This window comes from Lodderomyces elongisporus, chromosome 2 (genome assembly GCF_030384665.1).
Source record: "Lodderomyces elongisporus chromosome 2, complete sequence".
Taxonomy (NCBI): domain Eukaryota; kingdom Fungi; phylum Ascomycota; class Pichiomycetes; order Serinales; family Debaryomycetaceae; genus Lodderomyces; species Lodderomyces elongisporus.
Genome location: NC_083674.1, coordinates 1,954,955 through 1,979,757, shown reverse-complemented (window position 1 = coordinate 1,979,757; position 24,803 = coordinate 1,954,955). Strand labels below are relative to the sequence as shown.

The 24,803-nt window shown below is 36.3% G+C and overlaps 8 protein-coding genes across 8 annotated transcripts; 5 read left to right on the top strand and 3 right to left on the bottom strand. All coding sequences in view use genetic code 12, as the record gives it.

Moving 5' to 3' along the window:
- Positions 1-169: 169 nt before the first annotated feature.
- NHP10 (non-histone protein) lies at positions 170-1,542 on the bottom strand (the record flags this gene model as incomplete). The annotated part of the gene is made up of 2 exons (XM_001527200.2): positions 170-1,347; positions 1,503-1,542. 2 exons carry the CDS (start codon positions 1,540-1,542, stop codon positions 170-172), a joined length of 1,218 nt encoding a protein of 405 aa, XP_001527250.2.
- A 1,061-nt stretch (positions 1,543-2,603) lies between these two features.
- PVL30_002051 (uncharacterized protein) lies at positions 2,604-5,120 on the top strand (the record flags this gene model as incomplete). Its single annotated transcript, XM_001527199.2, has 1 exon — positions 2,604-5,120. One exon carries the CDS (start codon positions 2,604-2,606, stop codon positions 5,118-5,120), a length of 2,517 nt encoding a protein of 838 aa, XP_001527249.2.
- A 1,378-nt stretch (positions 5,121-6,498) lies between these two features.
- On the top strand, positions 6,499-7,413 carry ALI1 (Putative NADH-ubiquinone oxidoreductase 30.4 kDa subunit, mitochondrial; the record flags this gene model as incomplete). The annotated part of the gene is made up of 1 exon (XM_001527198.1): positions 6,499-7,413. The coding sequence occupies one exon, from the start codon at positions 6,499-6,501 to the stop codon at positions 7,411-7,413; it is 915 nt and encodes a 304-aa protein (XP_001527248.1).
- A 275-nt stretch (positions 7,414-7,688) lies between these two features.
- Positions 7,689-8,879, bottom strand: END3 (endocytosis defective- protein; the record flags this gene model as incomplete). Its single annotated transcript, XM_001527197.2, has 1 exon — positions 7,689-8,879. One exon carries the CDS (start codon positions 8,877-8,879, stop codon positions 7,689-7,691), a length of 1,191 nt encoding a protein of 396 aa, XP_001527247.2.
- Positions 8,880-14,717: 5,838 nt separating this feature from the next.
- Positions 14,718-19,100, top strand: PVL30_002048 (uncharacterized protein; the record flags this gene model as incomplete). The annotated part of the gene is made up of 1 exon (XM_001527196.2): positions 14,718-19,100. One exon carries the CDS (start codon positions 14,718-14,720, stop codon positions 19,098-19,100), a length of 4,383 nt encoding a protein of 1,460 aa, XP_001527246.2.
- Positions 19,101-20,053: 953 nt separating this feature from the next.
- Positions 20,054-20,419, top strand: MPC1 (pyruvate transporter mpc1; the record flags this gene model as incomplete). The annotated part of the gene is made up of 1 exon (XM_001527195.1): positions 20,054-20,419. One exon carries the CDS (start codon positions 20,054-20,056, stop codon positions 20,417-20,419), a length of 366 nt encoding a protein of 121 aa, XP_001527245.2.
- Positions 20,420-21,247: 828 nt separating this feature from the next.
- Positions 21,248-22,540, top strand: PVL30_002046 (uncharacterized protein; the record flags this gene model as incomplete). Its single annotated transcript, XM_001527194.2, has 1 exon — positions 21,248-22,540. One exon carries the CDS (start codon positions 21,248-21,250, stop codon positions 22,538-22,540), a length of 1,293 nt encoding a protein of 430 aa, XP_001527244.2.
- Positions 22,541-22,737: 197 nt separating this feature from the next.
- Positions 22,738-23,667, bottom strand: PVL30_002045 (uncharacterized protein; the record flags this gene model as incomplete). The annotated part of the gene is made up of 1 exon (XM_001527193.2): positions 22,738-23,667. The coding sequence occupies one exon, from the start codon at positions 23,665-23,667 to the stop codon at positions 22,738-22,740; it is 930 nt and encodes a 309-aa protein (XP_001527243.2).
- Positions 23,668-24,803: the final 1,136 nt, after the last annotated feature.

The following is a 24,803-nucleotide window of genomic DNA, read 5'->3' as shown; positions in this document are numbered from 1 at the left end:
ATTAATATTTGTTTTAAAAAGTATAGAGTATATGTGTGTCTTGTTTACTATTGATTTTTTACTCACTTATTGTCAGTAGTTATCACCATTATTTGTTGCATTTTTTTTTTCTCTAATTTTTCTTTTTTTTATATATATATTAAACAGGCATTAGTTATTTAACTTTAGATCAAGATTCCTTATCCTGTGCATCATCTACTGGGTCTTCTTCTATTTTATCATCTACCGCTGTTTTTTCCACTGTTTTCAGCTCTATACCATCTGCTACTTGGTCTGATTCTGCTTCTGCTTCCATCACATCCAGCTTTACTTCATCTTCTGGTGTATCGATTTCTGCTTCTTCCTCTGCTTTTTCTTCTTTTTCCACAGCATCCAGCTTTATATCATCTTCTGGTTGGTTGGCTTCTGCTTCTGTTTCTCCTTCTCCTTCCTCCTCGTCTTCTTCTCCTTCACCGTCGACTGCTTGTTCTTCCTCTTCTTCCTCTGCTTCTTCTGCTTCTGCCTCTGGTTCTTCCTCTGCTTCTTCTGCTTCTGCCTCTTCTTCCTCTGCTTCTTCTGCTTCTGCCTCTTCTTCCTCTGCTTCTTCTATTTTTCCTTCACCGTCAACTTCACCCTCTGTTTCTGTTTCGGCCTTTTCATTATCCAATTTTTCTGTCTTCTGCCGTTTCGATGCTTGTTCACCATTCGCATTTTGATCCTGACTCTGGTTCTTAATTTGGTTTTTTTGCTCCTTTTTCCGGTTATATTCGTCCATTTCGCGCTGATATCTTACCCTATCATCCTCGTATAACTTATAATATGGCCTTCTTTCTTCTTCGCTTAAACTTTTCCACGCCTCGGTCATTGTTCTTGACAAATCCTTGGATTCCGGATCATCCAGCTTCAATCTCTCCTTCTCCTGTTCACAAAATACCAAATATGCATTCGATGGACGTTTAGGCAAATCAGGATCACGAGGCTTTTTAGTTTCTATTAGATGGCCGTTCCCCAATGCTCCCAAACCACTGCCAGATCCAGTTCCGCTGCCACCAATACCACCGCTAGCCAGTGTTTTGAGAATGAGTTTTCGCATCGACCTCCTGCTTCCGCCATTCTTAATGGACTTGACAAGTGTGTCGTCTAAAACATTAGGCGTTGGAGGCTGGGCCATCTCTTCAAAATTGTTGATTCCATTGGGTATATGTTTGGCTCTGTCTTCTAATCTTTCAAGGAGAATTGCGTGTTCCAACCTCAATCGACGAATTGATGCTTGAGTCCTACTCAATGCGATGGTGGCAATCTCATTGGTCTCTTCTACTTCAAAAATACGTTTCCTCAACTCCTTGCATTTCTGTCTAAGCCTTTCCTCTGTATCATCAAGTTAGTATATCGTTTCCAATATAGACAGGGAAGAAACATAAAGTAGAATCAAGTGTAATTATTAAAACAAAACAATAAAAAAAAAGAGATAAAAAAAAAAGTAAGGAATCAATGATCGGTGTTTCTCTTTCATTCAAACATACCTTCACTCTCTGGTATAATGTCTTTTGCTGGTGTTTTCATTGTAAAGTATGTTAGTTTTGTTTTGTAGTGTTATACCTGAATTATCAACAGTTTTCAACAAAGCATTGTGTAAGCGTGCGTTGTGAAATATGATGGAGTTTTTGTTGTTTTTTTTTTTTTATTATTTTTCTCTTCTTCCCTTTTCCTTTTTTGTTCGCAGTAGCATTCTCTCTTTCTCTCTTTCTTCCTTTCTGTCGCTCTGCCACTCATACACACTGCAGTTCATTGACACACAACTCTATCGATCTATTTATCTCTACCTCTACCTCTACCTCTACTTCTATCTTTCTCCTCCTTTCCTTTTGGTTCACCTCGATCATGGTGGATACAGCTGCAGTTAAAGTTTTGACTATGCTGTGAAAGTGTAGTAGAACCAAAATTAATAAAAATTAGAACATTGAAAATGGAAAATAGAATATAGAAAAAGAAAAGTGGGTTTACACTATAAACATGTTTACTATCGGGATACTGAAAGCAAAACGTAGGTACTTCTTCATAAAGAGTTGACTTTGGTTGAACATTAACTACTTTGGAATCAAAAAGTAATGTGTTTAATCAATAGTAATCGTCAGATTCAAGGATGGAAACACGATAAGCATATTCATCAACATTAGCTATGTGATGTCAATTATACACTTACAAGATATACAACTCAATTTCATAGTTGAAACTAGAGTCATAGATAGTTTCATTTTTTTTTCAATTTGTCTGCAAAGGTGAAAAAGATGCTTGAATACTTTGTAATTATCTTAGGCTAGAAGTATCGTTGATTTTAAAAACTTTTGGCTTTGATTCAATAGAAATTTGCTGTGAAACACGCGAAAGTATGTGGATAAGTAAAGACACCAAAAAGGGAAAGAAAATCACGGAAATACGCGAATTGCGGGAAAATGCATAACATTTTTTAACAAGCAAATTAGTATTTCTTATTTTCAAAAAAAAAAAGAACTATTTAAAAAGCCATTCCTAAGCCATTTCCTCCAAAGCTTCTTACGGCCCCACTTTCCCACTGCTTTTCTACTTGCTCACTCACTCACCCACTCACTCACCTACTCACTGTAATGATCTCAGCATTGAGTAGTCCACGCCTATGGTACAGAGATAAAACCAGTCTCAAGATTGGTGAAGTAAATAGGTATACAATCAGGTATAAGGCCCAGGATGAGACCATAAGTAAAATCTATTTCAGGCTCAAGAATATTGAAAAGACGGGGATTCGTACTGTTCATCTCATCAGCGGTCCGTTTATTCTTTACTGTCATGTTATACCATGCAATTACAACTCGCGACGCAAGTTTGAAGCTTCCAACCCCAAAGAAAATGCCGAGGTTGTGTTTGAGAACCAAATAAAACCTAATCAAGCATTCAATACTACTTTGCTACTAAATGAGAACTCATTGTTTGAAACAAAAGTTGAAGATGGTAAAAAACTCAAGTTTTATCAATGGGAGATTGATGTTGTTTCCCAAATTGTCATTACGAAAAAAACACGAGTCGATTACGATTTAATGATTGGAGAAGATTTGGAGTATATGAAAAGATTACGATATAATGCAATCGAAAAGACATTGACTAGTATTGCTTCACCAAATCACGCAGAAGAAGAGGAAGGGAAAAGAAGCAAAGGCGAATACTTGGGAAAAGAAAAGAATCTGAAAATGAAGATGGAGATGGAGATGGAGCTGGAGATACATTCTGATTTAAAATATACTAAAAATCATGTTTTCAATCCACAACTAACGGTTGTCAAAAAGGACACAAATGAAATATGGAACCGACCGCCGCCATCTCCGCTCAAGCCCGTGCATCTAGTTATTGTGACACATGGCATCTTCTCCAACCTTACTGCAGATATGTTGTACCTCAAGGATGTGCTTGAAGAGAAAGTAAAGGAAAATATCATGGTTAGAGGATTTCGCTACAATGCTGGTCGCACAGAGAAGGGTGTGAAAAAGCTTGGTATTAATGTAGCTTTGTACATCATTGACTTGATTGAAAACCCACCATACAAATTTGACAAAATATCGTTTATTGCTCACTCCCTAGGTGGCGTTGTGCAATTGTATGCAATCAAATATATCCTTGTTACGAAAGGTGTCGATTTTTTCAAAAAAGCCAATATTGAGCCTGCCAATTTTACGACATTAGCGAGTCCATTTTTGGGAATAATGAATGAGCTCAATTTTGTTCTTTCATGGGCCTTGGATTTGGGAACATTGGGCCGAACAGGACGTGATTTGACCTTGCTGAAGCGACTACCAGCATGGAAGGATGTTGAGCTTGGCGACCATCATAAGAAGAAAGATTCCATCAAGCCTATTTTGGAGACGTTACCAGATGATCCCTTGCAAACATTTTTGGGTGAATTTCAGAAATTGACAATATACGCCAATGCGATAAATGATGGGATAGTGCCATTGCGGACAGCAGCGTTGCTTTACTTGGATTACGAGGCATTGGGTGATGTTAATGAATTAAAGCGGACAAACCATGTTGCAGAACATCCAGAGTTGGAAGATAAGCATCATGATGTGCAAAGCATAGAGAGTAACGAGACTGTGCTGGAAGTTCCAGATGATAGAGGACAAACTGATGATGAAGGTGCTGAAAATGAAAATGAAAATGCAAGTGAAAATGAAAATGAAAATGAAAGTGCAAGTGAAAGCGAAAATGCAAGTGCAAGTGAAATTGAAAGTGAGGATGACGGGAATAACACAAAGCGTAACAATAAAGGTAATACAAAACTCAAAGAGACTCTGCAGCATGCTCAAGTTGAGCATTCCAAGGTTCTGGAAAAACACCATTTGAAGTTTGCTGCTAGTAAGTACCTTGAATTCTTTAGTCTTAGTTCGCCGACGAAATTAAAAATGGCAGATCGACAGAAACGGTACAAGAACTTTACCATAAAGGGCACTGATACTGATGAAATTGGAAACCAAGCGCCACCAAATGGCTCACATAATCTTGACAAGGGAAAAGTGAAAGACCGAGATAATGATAAAGATAAAGTTCAAAATAAAGATAATAATGTCAAAGAGAAGGACAAGAGTGGTTCTGGAAACACCAAGGATGAGCAATTGTCTTTGGTGATACCACCTAGAGCATCAGCTATAGAATCAGCAATAAATACGCTCATTTGTCCTATTCCATCCCAGGAATATATCATGAACCCTGCGCTGCGACACCCTGTTATCTTTCATGATCGATATTACCATCTTGACAAAACTGCGGAAAGTGAAAATGGAGATGGCAACGATAACAAGAGAGGCGGTTGGTTTTATGAAAGGTTTATCAAGTATCGTGGGAAATGGAAATTGCATAAGCAAGTGTTGATTGCAAACAAGTATCATACTAAGAATTTGACTTGGAGGAAAGTATTGGTGAACCTACCTCCAGATGCACATAACAATATTGTGGTGAGAAGAAGATTTGCCAATGGGTACGGATGGGGTGTTATAAATCATTTGTGTGAAAATTTATTTGATTGCGAAGAATCAGAAGAGGAGGCGATTAATGACGATATGGGAGATAATGGTGAAGTGGCTACACAGCCTGATGAGTTAAAAGCAAAAATTTGAACTAAAATAGAGTAGATGTAACACCAATTGGATGTGGATGTGGATGAACCAGTGAGAAAAGTTGGAAAATGAAAAGTGAAAAGAAAAATAGTAGAAAGAAATAAAAAAAAAAACTTGGAAAGTAAGGTAAAGGCTAAATTTACCATGTGCTTTGCTGTAGTTGATTATCTCGAAACCTCTATTCCATTGTTGTTGTTGTTTTTTGCCAATAAAAAAAAAGATAGCTTTAAAAATAAGATAAAACAATGTTTAGAAACACTTTTACTCTTTTGGCTACACTCATTTTGGTTTTGTCTCAAATTAATGCTAAATTTATAAGATTATCTAAGCTGTTGTATAAGTTATAAAAACAGAAGAAACGATAAAAATTTAATTCAAATGAAGCTAGAGAGGTATCAATGTCAATAACATAAACTACTGATGGGTTTTACCTGATATAGGCATCCAATCAATTAATTTACTTAAATATCCATAAACATAAACTCTTCAATATTTGCTATAAAAGTATTTGTAGAATTGTTGTTTGCTTGAGTAAAAATATGTCACGTGATTGTTAAGCAGTATATTCTACAGAAAAACAATTTTGTTCGTACTATCTTCGGATAGTACATTTGTCAATTTTAACAATACAGAGAAGATTAGCATTGTCCTTGCATAAAGATGACACGCTTTACAAAGAGATTTACAGTTTTTTTTTTGCCAATTGGGAATGTATATACTAATGCGATACCAAACTAATCATTTTGACACTGATCAGGTGCTGTTCAATAAATTTTTGCATATAAATGATAGTTGTTTGCTCTACTTTAAATGGTGGTTATTCCGTGGATCGAACTCTGGATCTCAAAGTTTGTTGCATGCACATGTTTTTTTTTCTTCCTTTTTTTTCCTTCATTTTTCTGTCTGATTGTTAGATACCAGTGTTTTGTGCACATGTACACTACCTAAAGTTCTGGCGGTGAAAACTGTTGATTGGTTTGGCCCAATTGAAAGAAATTAAATTTTTATTACCAAGAACGACGCTCCCACTCACTTTGATTGTGTAAATTTTCAAATCTCTTTAAAATATCAAGCTTGAAACCAAACAAATTAGCACGAAGTAAGGAAAGGAAGAAAACAAAAGGAATATATATATACAAACTTATTATTTCCTTCTTTGTATTTAGTACCAATTGCTTTACACAACTTCTATCGGTGCTGACGTTTACCTAAACTTTATCTCTTTTACATTTTTCACCCACAATACACACCAAGTTATCCCTACGTTCATCTACCAACTTGTTCACTACGTTTAGCGTCACATCGATTTAGCATCTAGTTCTATTATAAATTTTTCTTTTTTTTTTTTTATAAAAAAACATCATTACCGTTTATCATTATGAACAGGACAACAGTATTGAGAAATGTCTTACCAAGGACATCACAGGTTCTTAAAAAGAACGGCAGCCATCTACAAAGTAACAACATTATCAACAAATCAGCATCTTCTATCCTCACAGTATCTCGTGCATTCACCACCACTAGTCCAAGAAGAATTGCTCAAGAAGAAGATCTTGTCAATTTGAATAAGTTACCAAGAAAAGAAGAGCCATGGATTTATGCACCAGTTGTGAATCCCGCAGAAAAATATAAGGTTCAAATTGAGGAGTTGCACAAGTTTGGTACCTACCTCATGTCATGTTTACCCAAGTACATTCAACAGTTTTCAGTTTGGAAGGATGAGTTGACTATATATGTTGCACCAAGTGCCATTCAGATTGTCTCATTATTCTTGAAAAACCATACCTCGGCACAATTCAAATCTTGTATGGATGTAACTGCAGCAGATTACCCAAGTAGAACCAATAGGTTTGATGTGGTGTACAATTTGTTGTCAGTGAGACACAACTCAAGAATCAGAGTTAAGACTTATGCAAATGAGACCAGTGCTGTGCCATCTGTGACTTCAATTTACCACGGTGCCAACTGGTACGAGAGAGAGACATACGATTTGTTTGGTGTCTTTTTCACTGGTCACCCAGATTTGAGAAGAATTATGACTGATTATGGGTTTGAAGGTCATCCATTAAGAAAAGATTTCCCAACCACTGGGTACACTGAAGTGAGATATGACGAAGAGAAAAAGAGAGTTGTTTATGAGCCATTGGAGTTGACCCAAGCATGGAGAAACTTTACTGTTGGATCATCGGTGTGGGAGCAAGTCGGTGAAGGTGAAGATTTTACCCCAGAGAATTTCAAATTGCCAACACCAGAACCAGAACCTGAAAACAAGGAAGAAGAAAAGAAGAAATAAATGGAAATAGACCAAAAGAGGGAAATATAAGAGACAAATGATATAGAGTAAAAAAAAAATATACATCCTGTTTTTTTTTCTTTTTTTTTTCTTTTCTTTTCCTTTTTTAAAGCAAAAAAAAAAAAGTTTCTACTAACCAACTTTCATTTAATTCTTAACTTTTTCTTCTTCTTCTTCATTATCTATTTCCTTTACAAAATCTTGTGTAGAATAATTTAAATACTTCTTTTTAATTTTTCATTCTCGTTTTTTCTTTTACATGGCTGTAACACTTTTCATCTCAAAGAAGCTATTTCTTGGTTTAGTCTTGAAAGTTCTTGTTTTCGCGTCTCCAAATATTCTTCTAATGATTTCGCTTGCGTCTCGAGGTCCGATATATCACTTTCAACCTGTTTTAAGCCCGAACCACCTGAACCTTCCACTTCTCTTTCTCTTTGTTGTCGATCATACTGTTCTTGTTTATATTTCAACAATTGTTCAAATTCGTACTTTACCATTCTCTGCTCTTCGTCGTCTTTTTTGTCCTTATCTGATCTATTTTGTATTTTTTCAAGCAAGTTTTCTAAATCAGTCAATTCTCGTCTCAATCTTACTTCTTCCCAATCTGTTCCTTGAGTAGCTGAAAAGTCCGTACCTCTATCATTGCCACTACTCAGTGGAGCCAGCAGCGAGAACAGGCTTTTACCATTGTGGCCCAATTTAGTCAAGTAGTCTTCGGCAAAGGATCTTTTTGAAGCTTGGGTTTGTGTAGTATGTTGTGGTTTAACTTGAGCATCAAGATTGTAATTTGGAATCTCTTTGGAAAATGTGGCTCTTAATGATGCAGGAACACCGCGTGGGATTCTTTTACCATTTTCTCTTTGGTTCAAGATGTGCAAAAAGACTATAGTTTGGTCTTTATCAATAGTTTCAAAAGATTTGGGATTTACCAAATTCCAAGCCGATGAGATTTCGCTCTTTGGGACATTGCGCAAAGTTGCATACAATGATTCCAATGAGTCAAATCTTATTCTGCCAAATCGGTCATTCTTCAGTTGGTATATTGTTTCATAAGTTGATTTATCGGCAGGTGATATATACCAATCGAAATCGTCAGTAAGCCCATCATCATCATCGTCGTAATCGATTCCCAAATTTCTCCCCAGATTGACAGCTTGGTTGGCTTGGATCAAAGCTGCTTTGGAGGAAGGAATCAACCACAGCGGCAATTGCAGAGGTACTTCTGAGATAGATCCATTGATCAAATCAAAGATCAAGCGCATAGTGATACAAAACTCTTCAAAGTCCAATTTCCCGTCATTATCGATATCACTTAGGGTCCATACAGAAGCAAGTTGTTGTTGTGGCAACCTGGAGTTTTTCAACACCGGCGAGACTTGTTCACCACTAACTTTGTTGTTTTCTGGTTTTAAGCCTTGGAAAATTTGCCAATATTTCTTGATTTCCGATTCTTCTAAACGGGGCATGATATTTGGAGTGTACGGTTGGTTGGTTGTTTGGTTGATTTGTGAGGGGGGGGGAAAGGAGAAAAAATGGATAGGAGCTAATAAGTTAAGTAGTGATGAAAGCCAGTATTAAGCGGTTCTAATTTAATTGGGTGTTTGGTTGTAAAGAAAGGTTGATAACAATATCGACTGTACTTGTTTTTTTTTTCTTTTGTTTTGTTTTAGATTTTAAAGTTGATTCTTTGCTGTTAGCTGGCAGATATTGTCAATTGGTTGGTGGTTTGGTGGTTTGGTGGCTGTTGGTGACAATTACTATTGCATTGTCGTTTTTATTTAATCCAATGTCGCATGTTTTGGCCGTCTTCTTATGCGACATTGGTCTTTCTACGATACAAAGTCTGTTATTACCGGGGATAAAAGCAAAAGCCAACGTAAAAGCAAATGCAAAAGCAAATGCAAACGCAAAGGCAGAGACGAATAATAGGGAACAGGAAATAAGAAATAGCTAGATAATTAATAATAATAGAAGAATGTGGTAATACAAAGGTTGTATATTATTTGCACTTAAAATCTTGGAGCTGATAAAGGGGAATGTGGTAATTTTGTAGATGTGCAAATATCAGTTACTGCTAATTGAAAGTATTAATCATGAATACGAACCAAGTGTTTGTGGTTGGAATTTTTTGTTTTTTTAAAATCAAATGGTGAACAGTTTGGGTCACACTTCCACATGTATTTTGTAGTATTGATAAATTTGTTTTCAATTTTGGTTTTCCATTTACTAACCTTTTTCCAATCCATTTTCCAAAATTTTCAAGATTTCCAATCTTTTTTTATATTGTCTAACCCGTGCAAGTCTGTACATATTCGTAACAACCGATAATCCTGTGAATATTGTGTTCTCTTTCTTTTTCTTTTTTCTTTTTTCTGTATCTTTTTTCAATGGCGTCCCCCACCACTCTTTTTGCACCCAAAATTCTGAAGAAAAGACGGAGCTAAGAATATGGGTCCGAGAAATGGAAGGGTTCAGGAACATGTAGTATAAGAGAAATGGAAAGAAGGCGGAAGAAGAAGGAAGAAAAAGGAAGAAGAAGGAAGAAGGTAGAACCAAAAAAGAAAAGAAACAAAAAAAAGAATTGACATCGAATCACTTACTGTATGGGTTGCTTCCATTTTCTGCAGATACGAACATGTCAAAGGGTTAATGAAGATTAGTTCATGACACATTTTCCACACACACCAGAAACCCACCTAAAGGAAGGTGAATACTGAAGATTCTAATGATGAAGATGATAATAAGAATTAAACAACAACAACAACTTAAAAAAAAGCAAACAATCTATAATGTCTTCGATGCTATTCAATCTTTTCTTGTCTCGGTTGCGATGTCTTCTTTTGACAGCGATTGAGGATTAAGGATTTACAAAAGGTTTTATTTTTTTTTTGTCTTCCATTTAATATGCGCTTGTGCGGGTTCTAGAACAAAAGTTCCGATGCTCCGGTATTCCGGATTTGCAACATTTCATTTGGCAATTTTGTTTGTTTTTACTTATGAAGAACTAGGATTTCAGTATTCAACCATTCCTTTATTAAATTAAAGGATTAATGACACACAGAAACACGGACACACACACAGTTGTATTTTTCGTTTTCAGTAATCCAGGGTATAGCAGACAAAGTAGTTAAAGGGAAAATGAGTACAGTCAAAGAAGACGTTTCATTATAGTTTTTGAAAATTGAAAAAAAAAACAACAATATTGACTGTAAAGCTCGATGTGCACTCTTCAAGTTATACTTTATATTCTTCAATTTGAATCTCCTTTCCTATCTAATCTTACTAATAGTTTATATTAACGAGACAATCTGATACTTTTCTTCTACAGTTTTTATATACCGAGGATGACGAGGTAGATGTTGAAGGAAAAGAGGCATTGCCGTATATATATATATATATATATATATGGGTGGGTCTGTGTGTGTATATGTCTTAGATTTGTCTCAGATCATTTGATTTTGATCAATAATGTCCATTTAATATGATTCTCTCTATTTGACTTTACCCTCATTAGTCAATTGTTGCTCTTTATCTTTAATTTTTTTGTTTTTGTTTTGGTTCGGAAGCGGAGCATTTACGAGCTCCGATCCAGGGGGGTGTGGAATGGTGGTGGTGGTAATGGTGGCGGTGATAGTTTTTTGTGGGCTTGGAAGGTGAAAAATAACCATACCACATGAGTACAGGCGTGGAAAAAAGCAGAAAAAGAAAAAGAAGAAGAAGAAGAAGAAGAGGGGGTGAGACAGGGGGTGCAAAAAAAAAGTAAAGAATAAATTAGTGAGACACAAACAGTTGGTAGTGGTCGTGGTGAAGTTATTGTTTCTATGCAGCAGTCGTTGACTATCAGAGTGAAACATGCATCTAAGCGCTAAGTGTTGAAGTTCCAGTTGGCGGATATAGAATTAGAGATAATAATAATAATTAAAGAAAAATAGCAACTGGTAGCTCTATTGTGTGAAGGAGAAGTCCACCAAATCTTTTTTTAATTTTTAATTTTTAATTTTTATTTTTATTTGTTTTTTTAACACTACATTTGTGTTTTTGATAGCAAGTTAACATAAAATTTAATTGGTTGCGCGCAATTCTTGTGTGTGCAAAAGTGCACAAATGACTATAAAAGTGTGTTGACATTCATCTCTTGCACCCTATTCCAAAGCTTAAACCAGAAAGTTGTCAGACAGTTCCTTGTAGCATTTAAACTATTTTTTTCAAGAAATTATAGTTGTTGGTGGTTAAGTGCCGGAAGGTGAAGGGTGAGGGGGGGGGGTAGGAAAGAGAGATAAAGAGAGGTACTTTCCTGACTTAGCATTGAATATGTAAATATTTAATGGTTCAGGGTCTTAAACAAAACCCGCTCTTGATCTTGACATTTTCTTTTAAAGATCCGAACTTCCGTTCCGAAACATAAACAAAGATTACGAGATCACCAACTTTAACTGCCCCAAGAGTAAAGTTTTTGTTGAATTGAATTTTTTTTCCATTTTCTTTTTCTTTTTCTTTTTCTTTTTTCTTTTTCATTTTTTTTATTTTCATTTTTAGCTTTCTTCTTGTTTTGTTTCTCTGGAATCATGTAGAATAATTCTAATTGTGATTTTGAATAATGTAGCAAAACTCATAAACGGCATCATTAAACGGTTTAACCGAAAGCTTTGAGACACCCTTAGTTTTGAAAGTGTGTCTAAGGGTGTAAATAATTATATATATCTCCTTTCCTCTTCTCTTTATATTTGTTTTGATTGCTTTGTTGGATATATGGTACGCATGCACCATGCGAAAGAACTTAAAAACATGTCTTAGATTTCAGCAATCAACACACCAGCCCTACTATCCCACCTCCCCCCTCTCTGTCTCTCTCTCATTTCTAGTCTTTCATTTTCTTTTTAGGAGTCTTTGGTGTCCTCGCCTCGGTTATGGTTCCATTTGATTGGTTATCGAAAGAGCAAAAAAGAAAGTTTTTAAAAGGACTGCTGATCTGGTTAAGTTAGGAGCCTAAAGCAAAGCTTATGACATCTATATATATATATATATATATATTTTAACCTTTTCTTCTCTTTTCTTTTAATCTTTCATAATCTTTGAAAGTTTAAACGAGGCAATGGTGTCACCACCAGTGCAGATAATGACCTTTATCTCATAGTTTTTTTTTTCCCCTCTATTTCACTACACTGTTATCAATTTGGGTAAATTCTTCGGAGATATGGCGGTGAATTTAGGTTTCTCCATTTTTTTTTCGGAACTATTCATTTAAATCGTTTAGTTAATGCCTGAGTATATGAGTGGCTTATGCTTTTCTTTTCTTTTCTTTTTCCTTTTTTTTCTTTTTGTATTACATAATATGAGACATGGGGTGCAAATACACAAAACCAAACAAGATTGTGTCTCACTCTATTTGTTTTTGTTTTTGTTTTTCTTTTTGTTTCTCATTTTCATTTTCATTTTCTATCTGCACACTGTCTCTGATTCGTCCACAGCTTGTGCATGAGGTGTCTAAAAAGTCTCCAATGAGTGTCTAAGAGGTATCTAAAGGGTGTCTAAAAATGTTCATATGCTTAATAGCATAAAATTTTTTACAGGAAGGACATTTCCATGTCTGCTCACGAAGCACAATTCCCACATTTGATATATAAACGAAACGATATCCATGGATTTTCCCCCTCTTCATTTCTACAAAAAAAATTTTTTTTAATCACCTTTGAAATAAAGAATTGAAGTTACAAGTTTTTGATGGACAAGTTAACATCTTTTCAAGAGTATTTCAATTTCAACTACAACTATTCACAAGTAATTAAGATAAGATAAATCACGCAGTGGTATGTATTTAGCACAATTTTTTCACAATTTAACCCAATTTCATCAAATCCAAGCATCTATATAATCTGAAAACAAACTAGTTGTCCTATCTAATCAATCAGTTTGATATTATTGCACTATGGTTTGAAGGTAGTGGCACAAGTACTTGGTACTGGTAGCCCTGCTCTTGAAGTATAGTGATACTACTGGTTATGGCGGAGAGCAGATGTTTGTCCTAAGATGCATGTGGCCAAGGTTGATTTCCTCATATCAGGAATAAACTTTTTTCTCAAAAATTCCTTCCTTCCTTCCTTTTTGTCTTTTTGTCTGTTTTTTTTTTTTTTAATTTGTTCTAAACCATAATAGATGAACCCATACACACATACATTTCAAAGAATAATGTCTGAGACATATTTCACTTTAGATTTCTACACCCCCAGGTGCACAATAACAGACACAATATAATTGTTTACATTTGCACGACCTCATAATTATATCTTTTACACAAGATACAAAATTATGGCAACCAAAATCTCCCAAAAATTTCATCCACCCATATATATATATATCTGGCAAAGCAGAGGAAAGCAAAGGAAAGGCAAAAGAAGGCAGTCTTAATTCTGTGTTGGCCATATCCTCAAAGAGCGTTTAAGTTCATAATTGTTATTTTTTTATTCGTTTCAATTACTCAAAACTACAATCACGTCACCTTTAATTGTCATTATACTTGTCACTACACACTTGTTGCAAAATACTAGAAAATAAGCACAAATTTAAATTCCTTTCTCAGCACAAAAGATTTATTAAATCGTGTCAGCCATTATTTCTACGGGTTTAGTCAGATATTAGCCCTGCCACTGAATGATAATTTTATAAACAATATTCCTAGGTCCTTCTTTGTATTTTTTTTTGAAATTACCTAAGAGGGCCTGTTTTTCACTGAACCAATTTAGATCTGACAAAAGAAAGTTTTCTTTTAGCATAGGAAAGGAGGAAAAGTACATCGATAGCCAAAGAAAGGGAGAGAGAGAGAGAGAGAGAGAGTAAGCTTGACCTGATCAAGTCACTGATTATTGGATTTGAAATTATTTGGGTGAAAGATTTAAAACTATAATCACGAAGTCTGCGATACTAACCATTTAGCTAAAGATTCATATCATCATTTATATTACAACATAATTCCATTTTACATATACTTTATATAATCAGACAAAAAAGCGACAGCTCACTTCAATTCGACTTCACTTCATATTCCCGCTTTTACTCCATCTTTCTTTTTTATTGTTCTTTTTGTTCAGAAATCAACGTTAGGTGCATTACCCATTGACGAATTAAAAAGAAAATAAGAAAAAAAGAAGAGAGAGATGTCTGATATATTACCTATTTCGTGTATTTCATGTCGGAGGAGAAAGATCAAGTGTAATAAGAAAAAACCATGCGATCAATGTAATAGAAGACAAATAGAATGTGAATTCCCAGCCACATTTCGAAATATCAAAATTACAGAGGATGATTTTATGGATGATAAAGAGCTGCATCAAGCTCAAGAATCTTTGCTGGATATAAAGCAACAACAACAAGCACAACAACAAGCACAACAACAGGTACAACAACAGGCACCTCCACAGCAGCATCATCCAATGTTTGCATCTCGCCAACAACCATACATGTCTCAACCGGTACCAATACACCCACACCCACACCAACAGCCTCCAAGCTATCTGCCACCTCAACAACCACAACATCAACAATATATGCATCAGCAACACCAACACCACCAACAGCAAGAGCTGCTACAGCAACAACAAAACCAATTATATCAACAACAGATGCACAACCAGCAGTTGCAACAAAACATTCAAAATCAAACAACTGCTATTAATAACCAAGCACAACAACAAGCGCAACAACAAGCACAACAACAAGCACAACAACAAGCACAACAACAGCAATTTCCCCGACGTTCACCGTTGATGGGCTCTTCCTCAGGAAGTTCTAGCAATGCTAGTAGTTTGAATTCTGTGTTAACTGCTCGCACTCAAAAGAGTTCAGTTTCAACTTTTCATGCCGCAGATCCAGATAGGGTACTCAAAAACCCTGGTGATAGCACAGTCTCTCCAGACGATAAGCTGGACTCTAACTCCAACCCAAGTCTTAATTTGAATGTCGACCCAAATTCTGACTACTCATCTGGTACACCTGGCTTGGGATCATTACCAATCAATCCCATTTCATCATTTGCCCCGCTTACCACAAACAATGCACAATCCGGTGTATTTCCATTGAAAGACCAATTTGACATGATGAGAGCAGCTAACTCACAGTTGCTTGACGAAAACAGGGAGTTGACTAGAAAGTTGGAAGAGGTGATGCGCAAAGTATCAGTTAACGATGCCAACAGTTTACCCTCCATTAAATCACAACCGGTGACGTTAAACCAAGGTACAAATAATAGTGCTAGCGCCACCATTGGTACTGGCAATCATAATAGCAATAATAGTAGCCATAGCAATAGCAACAGTAACACCACCAGCAATGGAAACAGCAGTGGCAAGCGTGATAGAGCCTCAGATTCATCCTCTGAAGATTTGCCTTACAAGAAGGAAAAAGTTGGTTTTTTTGGCCACTCCAAAGCAAGCTTTCCAAAAGATCTGGCGAGTGCTAATCAAGGAATGTACTCTACCAATATTCCAGATGGCGATATTCAGCCCAAGGAGTCCTCAAGCAATTCATCTGGCGGAAGCAGCGGGGATGAAGTTGGACAACAGCAGATTTCGTCGGAGTCTCAACCTTTAGCTAGGGAACAAAAGAGTGCACAACAACAAAGGAAATTGCACAAGCTAAAGCAACGTAATAGGTCATTGTCCCATGGTGAGCACGTTTTAGTAAATGATTGGGAAAAAGATATTGATACTTTTCAAATGCAAGAGTCCAGCAAGTCTAATAAGATGGCGGAAAAGAGTCTGAGAAAAAAGAAATTGCCCATTTTACCATCATATTTGTTGAAATATGATGACCCCGATGTCAGCACTGATTCAGACACCTATCACGATGTGTACAAATTGAACTTTGAAGTGATTGTGAAATTGGTGCAAAAATTCTTTGATCTTAACCCACACTATAGAACCTTTATCTCGGCAAACCAAGTATTTGGATTTTTAAAATCTTATGAGCTGATAAGCGAAAGGGACTGGGATAATGACGATGACTTGTTATTGTTGTATATGATTTTGAGCTTGTCCATACAAAGACTCAGTCCTAAGGATTATGTTGAGTTAAATTTGTTGCCGGCAGGCTCAATCAATACCTGTACCAAATACAGAAAGTTTCTCACCAGAAATGTATTGCACAAGAGCTTTGAACGTTTGAGAGGTGGCTTGATCAATGAATCATTATTGTCAATTCAATCATACATTTTGTGTATTGAATGGTACTTTTTGGAGCAAAAATATGAACAATGTTGGACAATGATGTTCCATGCATGCTCTATCTCGTATTCGATTGGATTACATATTATGGGAAACTATCGCTTAACTGAAGCTAGCTCGGGTAAGCAACAATTCAACCATTTGATTAGCGCTATTGCAGAAGATTCGGACGTGAGCGACAAAAAGGAAGTTTCTTCTGGTTCGGAAGAAGATGACAGAACGCACGACGAGGCAACCGATGTGAGTAGATACAGGCTTTGGTTTGCATTGAAAGGATACGTTTCCGTTGTTTGTTCTATATTTGGTAGACCTAACCCCATAGCAGTACAAGTTGGTATGAGAGGATCCAATAGTACTTTGGGTCACAGTATTCCAAACAAAACGGCTCACATTCTTTTGAAAATCGGTGTTTCCGAATCATTAAGATTATCCAACTTGATGTTGATTGAAAACTTTATGATTGATTTTACCTTGCCTGATTTGTTGAATTTGTCTAAGAAATTTGATGATGAAATAAAGCTTCTTGAAGATACATACGAGGACATCACCAAAGGTAGCACTTTTGTTGCTATTCGTGACGATAAAGTCAATGACAATGCTGATATTGACGTGGTCAACAAGGTTAATGTTAATGATAATGGTAACGATGATGGTGTTAATGCGGAAGAGGAGGAGGAGGAGGAGTTGCAATTATCTGCATCTTCAAATGACATTGACTATTTGACTTTTGATGATTATTTGGGACAACCGGCAAAGATTTCAAGTTTGGACTTGCTATCTGATATCATTGTATTGTACATCAATAATGCCAAGTTGTATGAGCCTTTTATCAGCAAGTTTGAGAATGTTGAAGGTTACGACCAGATTGTTAAGAACCAGATCCATTCAGTGTCCAAATTTTTGGAGTTACTCAACACCTTTGTGGAAAAGTTTTTGAAACATTACATTAGTGAGAACTTGAGAGATGTTGCGTCTAGTGGTAATGGCAATTCTGGTGTAACATCAAGCGAAGATGACTCTAGACTCAAGAGTGATGCTAGTGTCTCACAGCAAGCTTTGAATCATGGTCCGGTAAAGTTTGGTAAATTGTTCAAATCTTTTTACCCATTTGTAAACTCTTTTATTTGTCAAGGTATCATTGTGATTTTCACATTGTTGCATTACAAATCTAAGGAGTTTGTTGCCAATGATAAAGATTCGCTAATGAATAATGACTTTTTATCACTAATCGAGACTAATCTCAACTCGTTGTTGAATTTTGAACAGAGATTATCAACGAAATATATCACTACTTCGAGGATGTGGTCTTCTAATATGGTTTATTTGATCAATCGGGTATTAAACCTTATCAAGTTGTTGTACGAGAAACAAGAAGATGAGTCAATTATCAATGAGTTGAAAAACAGGAAAGCTGAAGAAAGCAAAAACTCTTCTGCTGCATCTTCAAAGTCAACAGATTCCTCACCGGGAGATAATATTGCACAAAAGAATTTGCCGATAACCACAGCGAGAGGCAATTTATCGTACTTGCTCAACACGAATCCGTTTGGTGATCCTTCGCAGTTTGAGTACCTCAATGGGTTCCATTTGAATGATCCCTTTTGGTTAACTGTACCTGACAATTTGCCATACTATTTAGGCTCGGATCAATCTGAGGAAATGGGTAGACAACAGAGCAGATCTGTTTCTGGTTTCAAGTATAATCCAATGATGCAGGTTCGATCCGAAAGTGCAAGTAATGCATCAAGAGGAGAAAGTCAAATCGGTTCAGGCGGAGAAGGGCAGCAAACCACACAGGCTACTGGGTCTGCAGGCTCTACAGGCTCTATAAAAAGCTCGACAAACTCTGCAAACTCTGCAAACTCTGCACATTCTACACTTTCTACACAACCGGTGCAGTTATCACACACATCGTCAGTGTCAGGAAATGCCGCTGGCCAGGGACCCATGTTATCTCAGCAACAACCAGATATGTTCAATGAGCTCAATACGAATTACACAAATTGGAATGATCCAAATATGAGACAAACACCATCTTCTAGTTCGAATACTCCCAGCTTGGGACTTGCATCTTCTACATTTGGGGATGCTCGTAAAGCTGGTATCGGGTCATTTAGTGGCGTTTTACCACCTCCTATTCCAACACCCTTATCATCACAGCTCCCACCACGTCAACCAACACCTATACTGGCACAAAGAGCGCTGTTATCACAACACCACTTGCAAAATCAACAAGTACCGCTGCCACAACAACAACAGCAACAACAGCAACAACAGCAACACCCATCGTTACCACCATTGACTCAATTGCAGCAACAACAACAACAACAACAGCAGCAGCAGCCTAGTTTTGTAGGTGGAGGATATATGTTCCCTCAGCAAATGGGGTTCAGCTCTACCTCGTTTGAGAATAACGAACAACAACAACAACAACAACAGCAGCAGCAGCAGCAGCAACAACAACAAAGATGAGATTGGCAACAACTCAGACAAAAACAACCTCAGCAATAACTGCAACATGGAATACATGCAATTTAAAAGAGTGTGCTTTGTCAGTTTATGATTGAAATTTTAGTAATGACTGTATTTTATTTTTTTAGTTCACAGAATATTTATAGACGATTGAATGCATATTAAATTCTACATACATGAAATATTGATTAACGTGTTGTTTGCAACCATTATCTCTCTCACTCTCTCACTCTCTCGCTCACTCACTCTGCCAAGTCTCGGCTGGTATATCTCTTTCTCGGATATAAAAAAAATAGAAAACTACCGATGTTTAGGATCCCTCTTCTCATTATCTCTCTCTTGAAGTTTTGCTTTTAATTCACTTTTTTTTCTTTTTCCCAACCTCCGTGCGTGTGCGCATCGCCTTCAGTCTTAGTCCCCCTTAAAGAATTCAAAAAAAATAAAAATAAAAATAAAAATAATAACGAATAAAAAATTAATCAACACCAACAGAAACTCAGAATTTATTTTTTTTTATTTTTTTTAATTTTTGGGAGTTTCTAGCACTTAGATTATTCGGAGTATCTTCAATCCTCTATTTCCCATCATCAATTCACAATTTGCACGATTGTAAAGCAAGTGCCTCTATTATTTTCCTTTACAATTGAAGATATCATACGTGAATCGCATAGCTTTTGTTAAGAAAAAGAAAAAGAAAAACGCAAACAGAAACAGAAACTTTCAAAGCCAACAATCTCAGAGAAGAAAGAATTATTAGACACAAATTTTTTTTTTTTCTTTTCTTTTCCTTTTTTTCTCTCCTTCTCCGCAGATAAACAAAGCCAATCAACACTCAACGAAAGTTAAGACTTCTTGAGATATATATTCATTTTATCTAACTACATTTGGAATTGACCTTCACCAATCGTTTCACCTAAAACGTCCAAATCACTTGCGAATAGAGAAGATCCATCATGTCGACACAAAGTACATTTAAAAAAGCATTCAAGTACATGTGCACTACGCACTTTTGGGGTCCTGTCTCCAACTTTGGTATCCCCGTTGCAGCAATAATGGACTTGAAAAAGGACCCAGATTTAATCTCTGGACCTATGACTGGGTCATTGATTCTTTACAGTTTGGTGTTTATGAGGTATAGTATGGCTGTGACACCAAAGAATTATCTCTTGTTTGGATGCCATTTAGTTAACGAGATTGCACAATTGGGCCAAGGTTACCGTTGGGTAAGTTACCATTACCTGGATGAAGGTAAAGCCAAGGACAAGGCAGAGAGAGAAGCAGAAGCAGCAAAGAAGGCACTTGGAGCTACTAAAAGTTAGAAGTAGGTAAATTTCGATAGAGTCAGGGGGAAACGGGGAAATGAGGAAACGAGGAAACGAGGGAGCAGGAGAAGAATACTGGCAAGTTTGTTGGTAGGCAAGAGGCACAGTGAGTGTATAACAGACTGTAGATTATAATATATTCATACATACAAACTAGATTGATTCTATTTGATCTTTTTATTCCCTTTCTTTTTTTTTTTTTACTTTTTAATTATTCTTATTCTTGTTCTTGTATTCCTTTATTCTTTGGTTTCTCAATGATCTTTTCTTTTTCTATAGTAGACTTTGATGTAAATAGAGTCGAGGTCCAAACAGGATAAGCAGTTCCCGTGATAATTTGAAAGCAGAACAAAGAGCTGATTTGCAATTTGATAATTTACCCGGCTTCTAATCAAAACGTAGCAGACAAAAAGCCAAAAAACCCCTTTTCGCTAAAGTAAATTTACATTACGTGTTTTTTTTTATTAGGGAAGAAAAGCTTTCTTTAATCAACTCCCACATTCAGTGTTTTGTTTTTCTCTTTTTTTGCACTAGTCCTCTTGGGTTGAGAAAAGTGATGGGTTTTGATGAAAAGTCATGAATTCATTCGAAGTAGGTGGATGTGGAATTGAAATGTATACATTATATGTATCTCTATCTCTGTATATGTAATACACTCAGAAAATTAATCAAATTGCACACTTACACAAAACGCCACAACCAAGTAATTTGTTAACTGGCTAAAAATACGGGCTTTAAGCAACACCAACGGTGACATTTCACTAATGCCATCAAGCTTACCCAAAATCTTATTGATATCCATCTGAAAATAGCAATTTAAAAATCATGAAGTTATTACTTCTATTTCTCACAACGCTTACAACATTGTCGATTACCTTTTCTTACTCAGCATCGAATGTGATTCTAGCCAATGATGCGACGCTTCCACAGCTCATCAAAACCCCTGGTAAGTACACATTCATTGACTTTTATGCCGATTGGTGTCGTCATTGCAAGAAGCTCCATCCTATAGTTGACCAATTGGGTGAGTTGTTTGTTGACCATCCTGAGATCCAAATTGTCAAGATCAATGGAGATGCCAAGGATGGGCGAAAGATGAGCAAGAAATATGTCGAGTTGGGCTATCCAACATTGTTATTTATTGACAATGATAGTGGTAGAAAAGTCGAATTTGATGGTGATAGGAGTGTGTTAGGATTAAGTAATTTTATCCAGCAATTGAGTGGAGTAAGACTACAAAGTGAGGAAGAAGAAGAAGAAGAAGAAAAAGAAGAAGAAAAAGAAGGAGGAAAACACAACGCCAAGAAAGGTGTGGAAAATATTACCCAAGGAGGTACAAAGGATAAACAACTGAATGTACTCGACAAGAATAAAGAAGCGGTAAACGAATATGGTGACGTTGTGATATTGACTCCAGAGACGCTTGAATCAACAATCAAGAGCAAGCCATTTGCGATAATCTCCATAGGTGCCACATGGTGCAATTTCTGCCAAGACTTTAAGGGGACATTTACTCAACTAGCAACCAAAACATTTGCAAGAGATACAGGTTCAGGGTCACTGCCAGGATCTCTTGTGTTTGGACAGCTCACGATCGATCAATTCGAAAATGGTCAAGATGTCAATGTCAAATTCAACATAAAACATTATCCCACATTGCTCTTCTTTAAACATGGAGATGTTAATACACCAACAAAGTATACTGGCGACAAGAAGAATTATGGGAAACTCGTGAATGCAATTAATGCTTATGCGGGATTATCAAGAGATATATCGGGAGATTTGAAAGTGGGTGCAGGAGTAATAGAGAAACTTAGTGATAAATTTAGTGCTGACATGGATCCGTTTAAAGTTTTACAAGAACTTACGGAGTCAGAGAAATTAATTGAGTTAAACAATTTCGATGATGGTGATGGTGATATTGATGTTGATGTTGAATATTACAAATTGATTTTAGAGAGTTTGATCATTGATTCTCAGGCCATTGAAATAGAGCAGAATCGCCTTGAAGAGATCTTGCACAAGGATATTGATAAGTTGAATGGAATCACGATTGATTCTATTAGAAAGAGACAGAATATCCTCAACCTGATCAATCTAGACAAGAGGAAAAAGTAAATAGCTAATTTCTTTTGTCTTTATTTTTTCATCATTCAACAAAATTTGAAAATAAATAAACAATAGACTAGCTAGATTAGACAATAGATTGTACAATAAGTTGGACACTAAGTTGGACAAAGTCTATTAAGTATAATCCACTGGGTGTAGTCCATTAGGCTCTATCAATTCTATAGTATTAAAGTATTTGTTTAGATTTACCACTCGACTGGGTTGAATTTCTGTACTAGCCTCACTTTATCTGGCCACACTTTACCACCGGCTAATATACATTCTTCAACGATTGGTCGCACATTGTTTGGTTTGCACAATCCTAGCCATATATTTTTACCATTATCCTTGAGGTATATGATGACGTTAGCGGCAAATTTGTGTCCTCCAATATGGTTTATAAATGCAACCTTTACTCCGCCTGGCGTTTGGTCACCATAGTCTCGATATAACTCTTTTTCGCGCAATATGATGTCCAATTCTTTCTTCATGATTGGCGCAGTTACACCGCATCTTTTGTCTCTTGTTCGGTGTGAGCAAAGAAAGACGTATGCGCGGTTTTCGTCAACAGTGATGGTTGCCTGTGGGATTGCAGCCTTGATTTCTTCAATAGTGGCTCTATGTTCACCGTTTTTGTCAGAAAGCAAATTTAGAATCTTGGTGAATACAATGTCTACTTCGTCTATGGCGATGCCTTTAACCCAAAGGAAGTAAGGCAAGATCAAAATGTCACCGCGTTTCTGTTGTATGTACTCGTCATCAGTGATTAGTTCATCACCACCCAAGGAAGAGCAAGTTACCTTGATATTGCCCAACGGGGTCTTTCCAGAGTGGCGTGATCCCCATTCTGCTACGGCGTTGGCCAAAGTGCCCAGTTCACCAGTTGCATCGTGCGGCCAGTCTGTTTTCCCCGTCGAGATATTGAGATGTAATCCATAGGGCTTTGTTGAGTCCCATAGTGGTTCTGATTCTTCAAACTTGAGGGACTTGGGGTATGTGACATTACAATCTGCACAAGTTTCAGAACATGTGCTGATCTCAAAACCCTTGGCTTGGATTTGCTCGTCGATTGATGATGATGGTGATGACGGTGATGAGGATTTGGAGCTGCCAAAAAACTTGTGCAATATTGTCATTTTGATCAAGTGAGTCTCTTACACAATAAACAAAGCAAGATGAGGTTAGATGCAATGCAAAGTAGTGCTTTTCAATCCTTTTTGTTTGTTTGTCTTTTTTGTTTTGGGAAAGAAAAAAAACAGTATTCGTTTAAGTTTGTGGATGATGGAGTGATTGGTGCTTCTGATAACTCTTTATATAGATACTCTCTTTTGTTTTGTAAGAAGAGAAAAAGAGAACAAGAGGTTTGTCTAAAGACCCTTTATTTATTTATTTATATATATATATATATATATATTTCAGACTTAGAGGATCCAAATGTAAAAGGTGAAAACATATATATCGTGCAATCTTTACTAAGGCTTATTAATTAATCAAACAAGGCTCTAACACCAATCAGACGCAAAAAAAAAAAAAATATATATAAATAAACAACACAATGTACGAAAAAAAGAACATAGTAGATGTGAAAATTCGGAGATTTTGCCGCACTCTCGGATCGAAGTAAGAGTAGCATGAACAGTAAAGAATTATTTATTGTTCATTGTAATCTCTAGCCTTTGTCACAAAGCTTTGTATACTTATCTTATCGGGTACTTCAACCAAAACCCAAGTTTAGTAGATACTAGAGCAGAGGTTATTGGTGGATATAAGCCCTTTTGTATGTGTTTTGCTGCTTGCTGTTTGTTTTGAGTTGTACGTTGTCTGTTTAAATTGTTGCTTTTTTTTTTTTTTTGAATGTTCCCGAATATAAAAGAAATTGTGGCTTTATTTTTTCAAATTTTATTTATATTGGTTCTTTTCTTGCCTTGACAATTATAGTTTATGGAACTACATTGGTGGTGGTCCATGAGAATTTCTCAAATTCTCCATTCATCGTACGGCCAAAGACAACAACAACTAGAACAACTTCTCATGCTGCGCATCTCCTTGCCTTGTCAAGTGCATGTCAAGTGCATGCCAAGTAGTCCTTCACACATTCACTTTAGGAATCTAGGAATAGGAAATTGCAAAGTCAAGTATAGAACGTTTATGAGTCTTGTGCTTACATTATACATGAAATCTAGCAAAAAAAAATAAACATTGTAATTATAGTAATTAGCGTTATTCAAGATTCAATATCGTTGAGTTCTTCGTAATCACTAGTAAGTTCAAG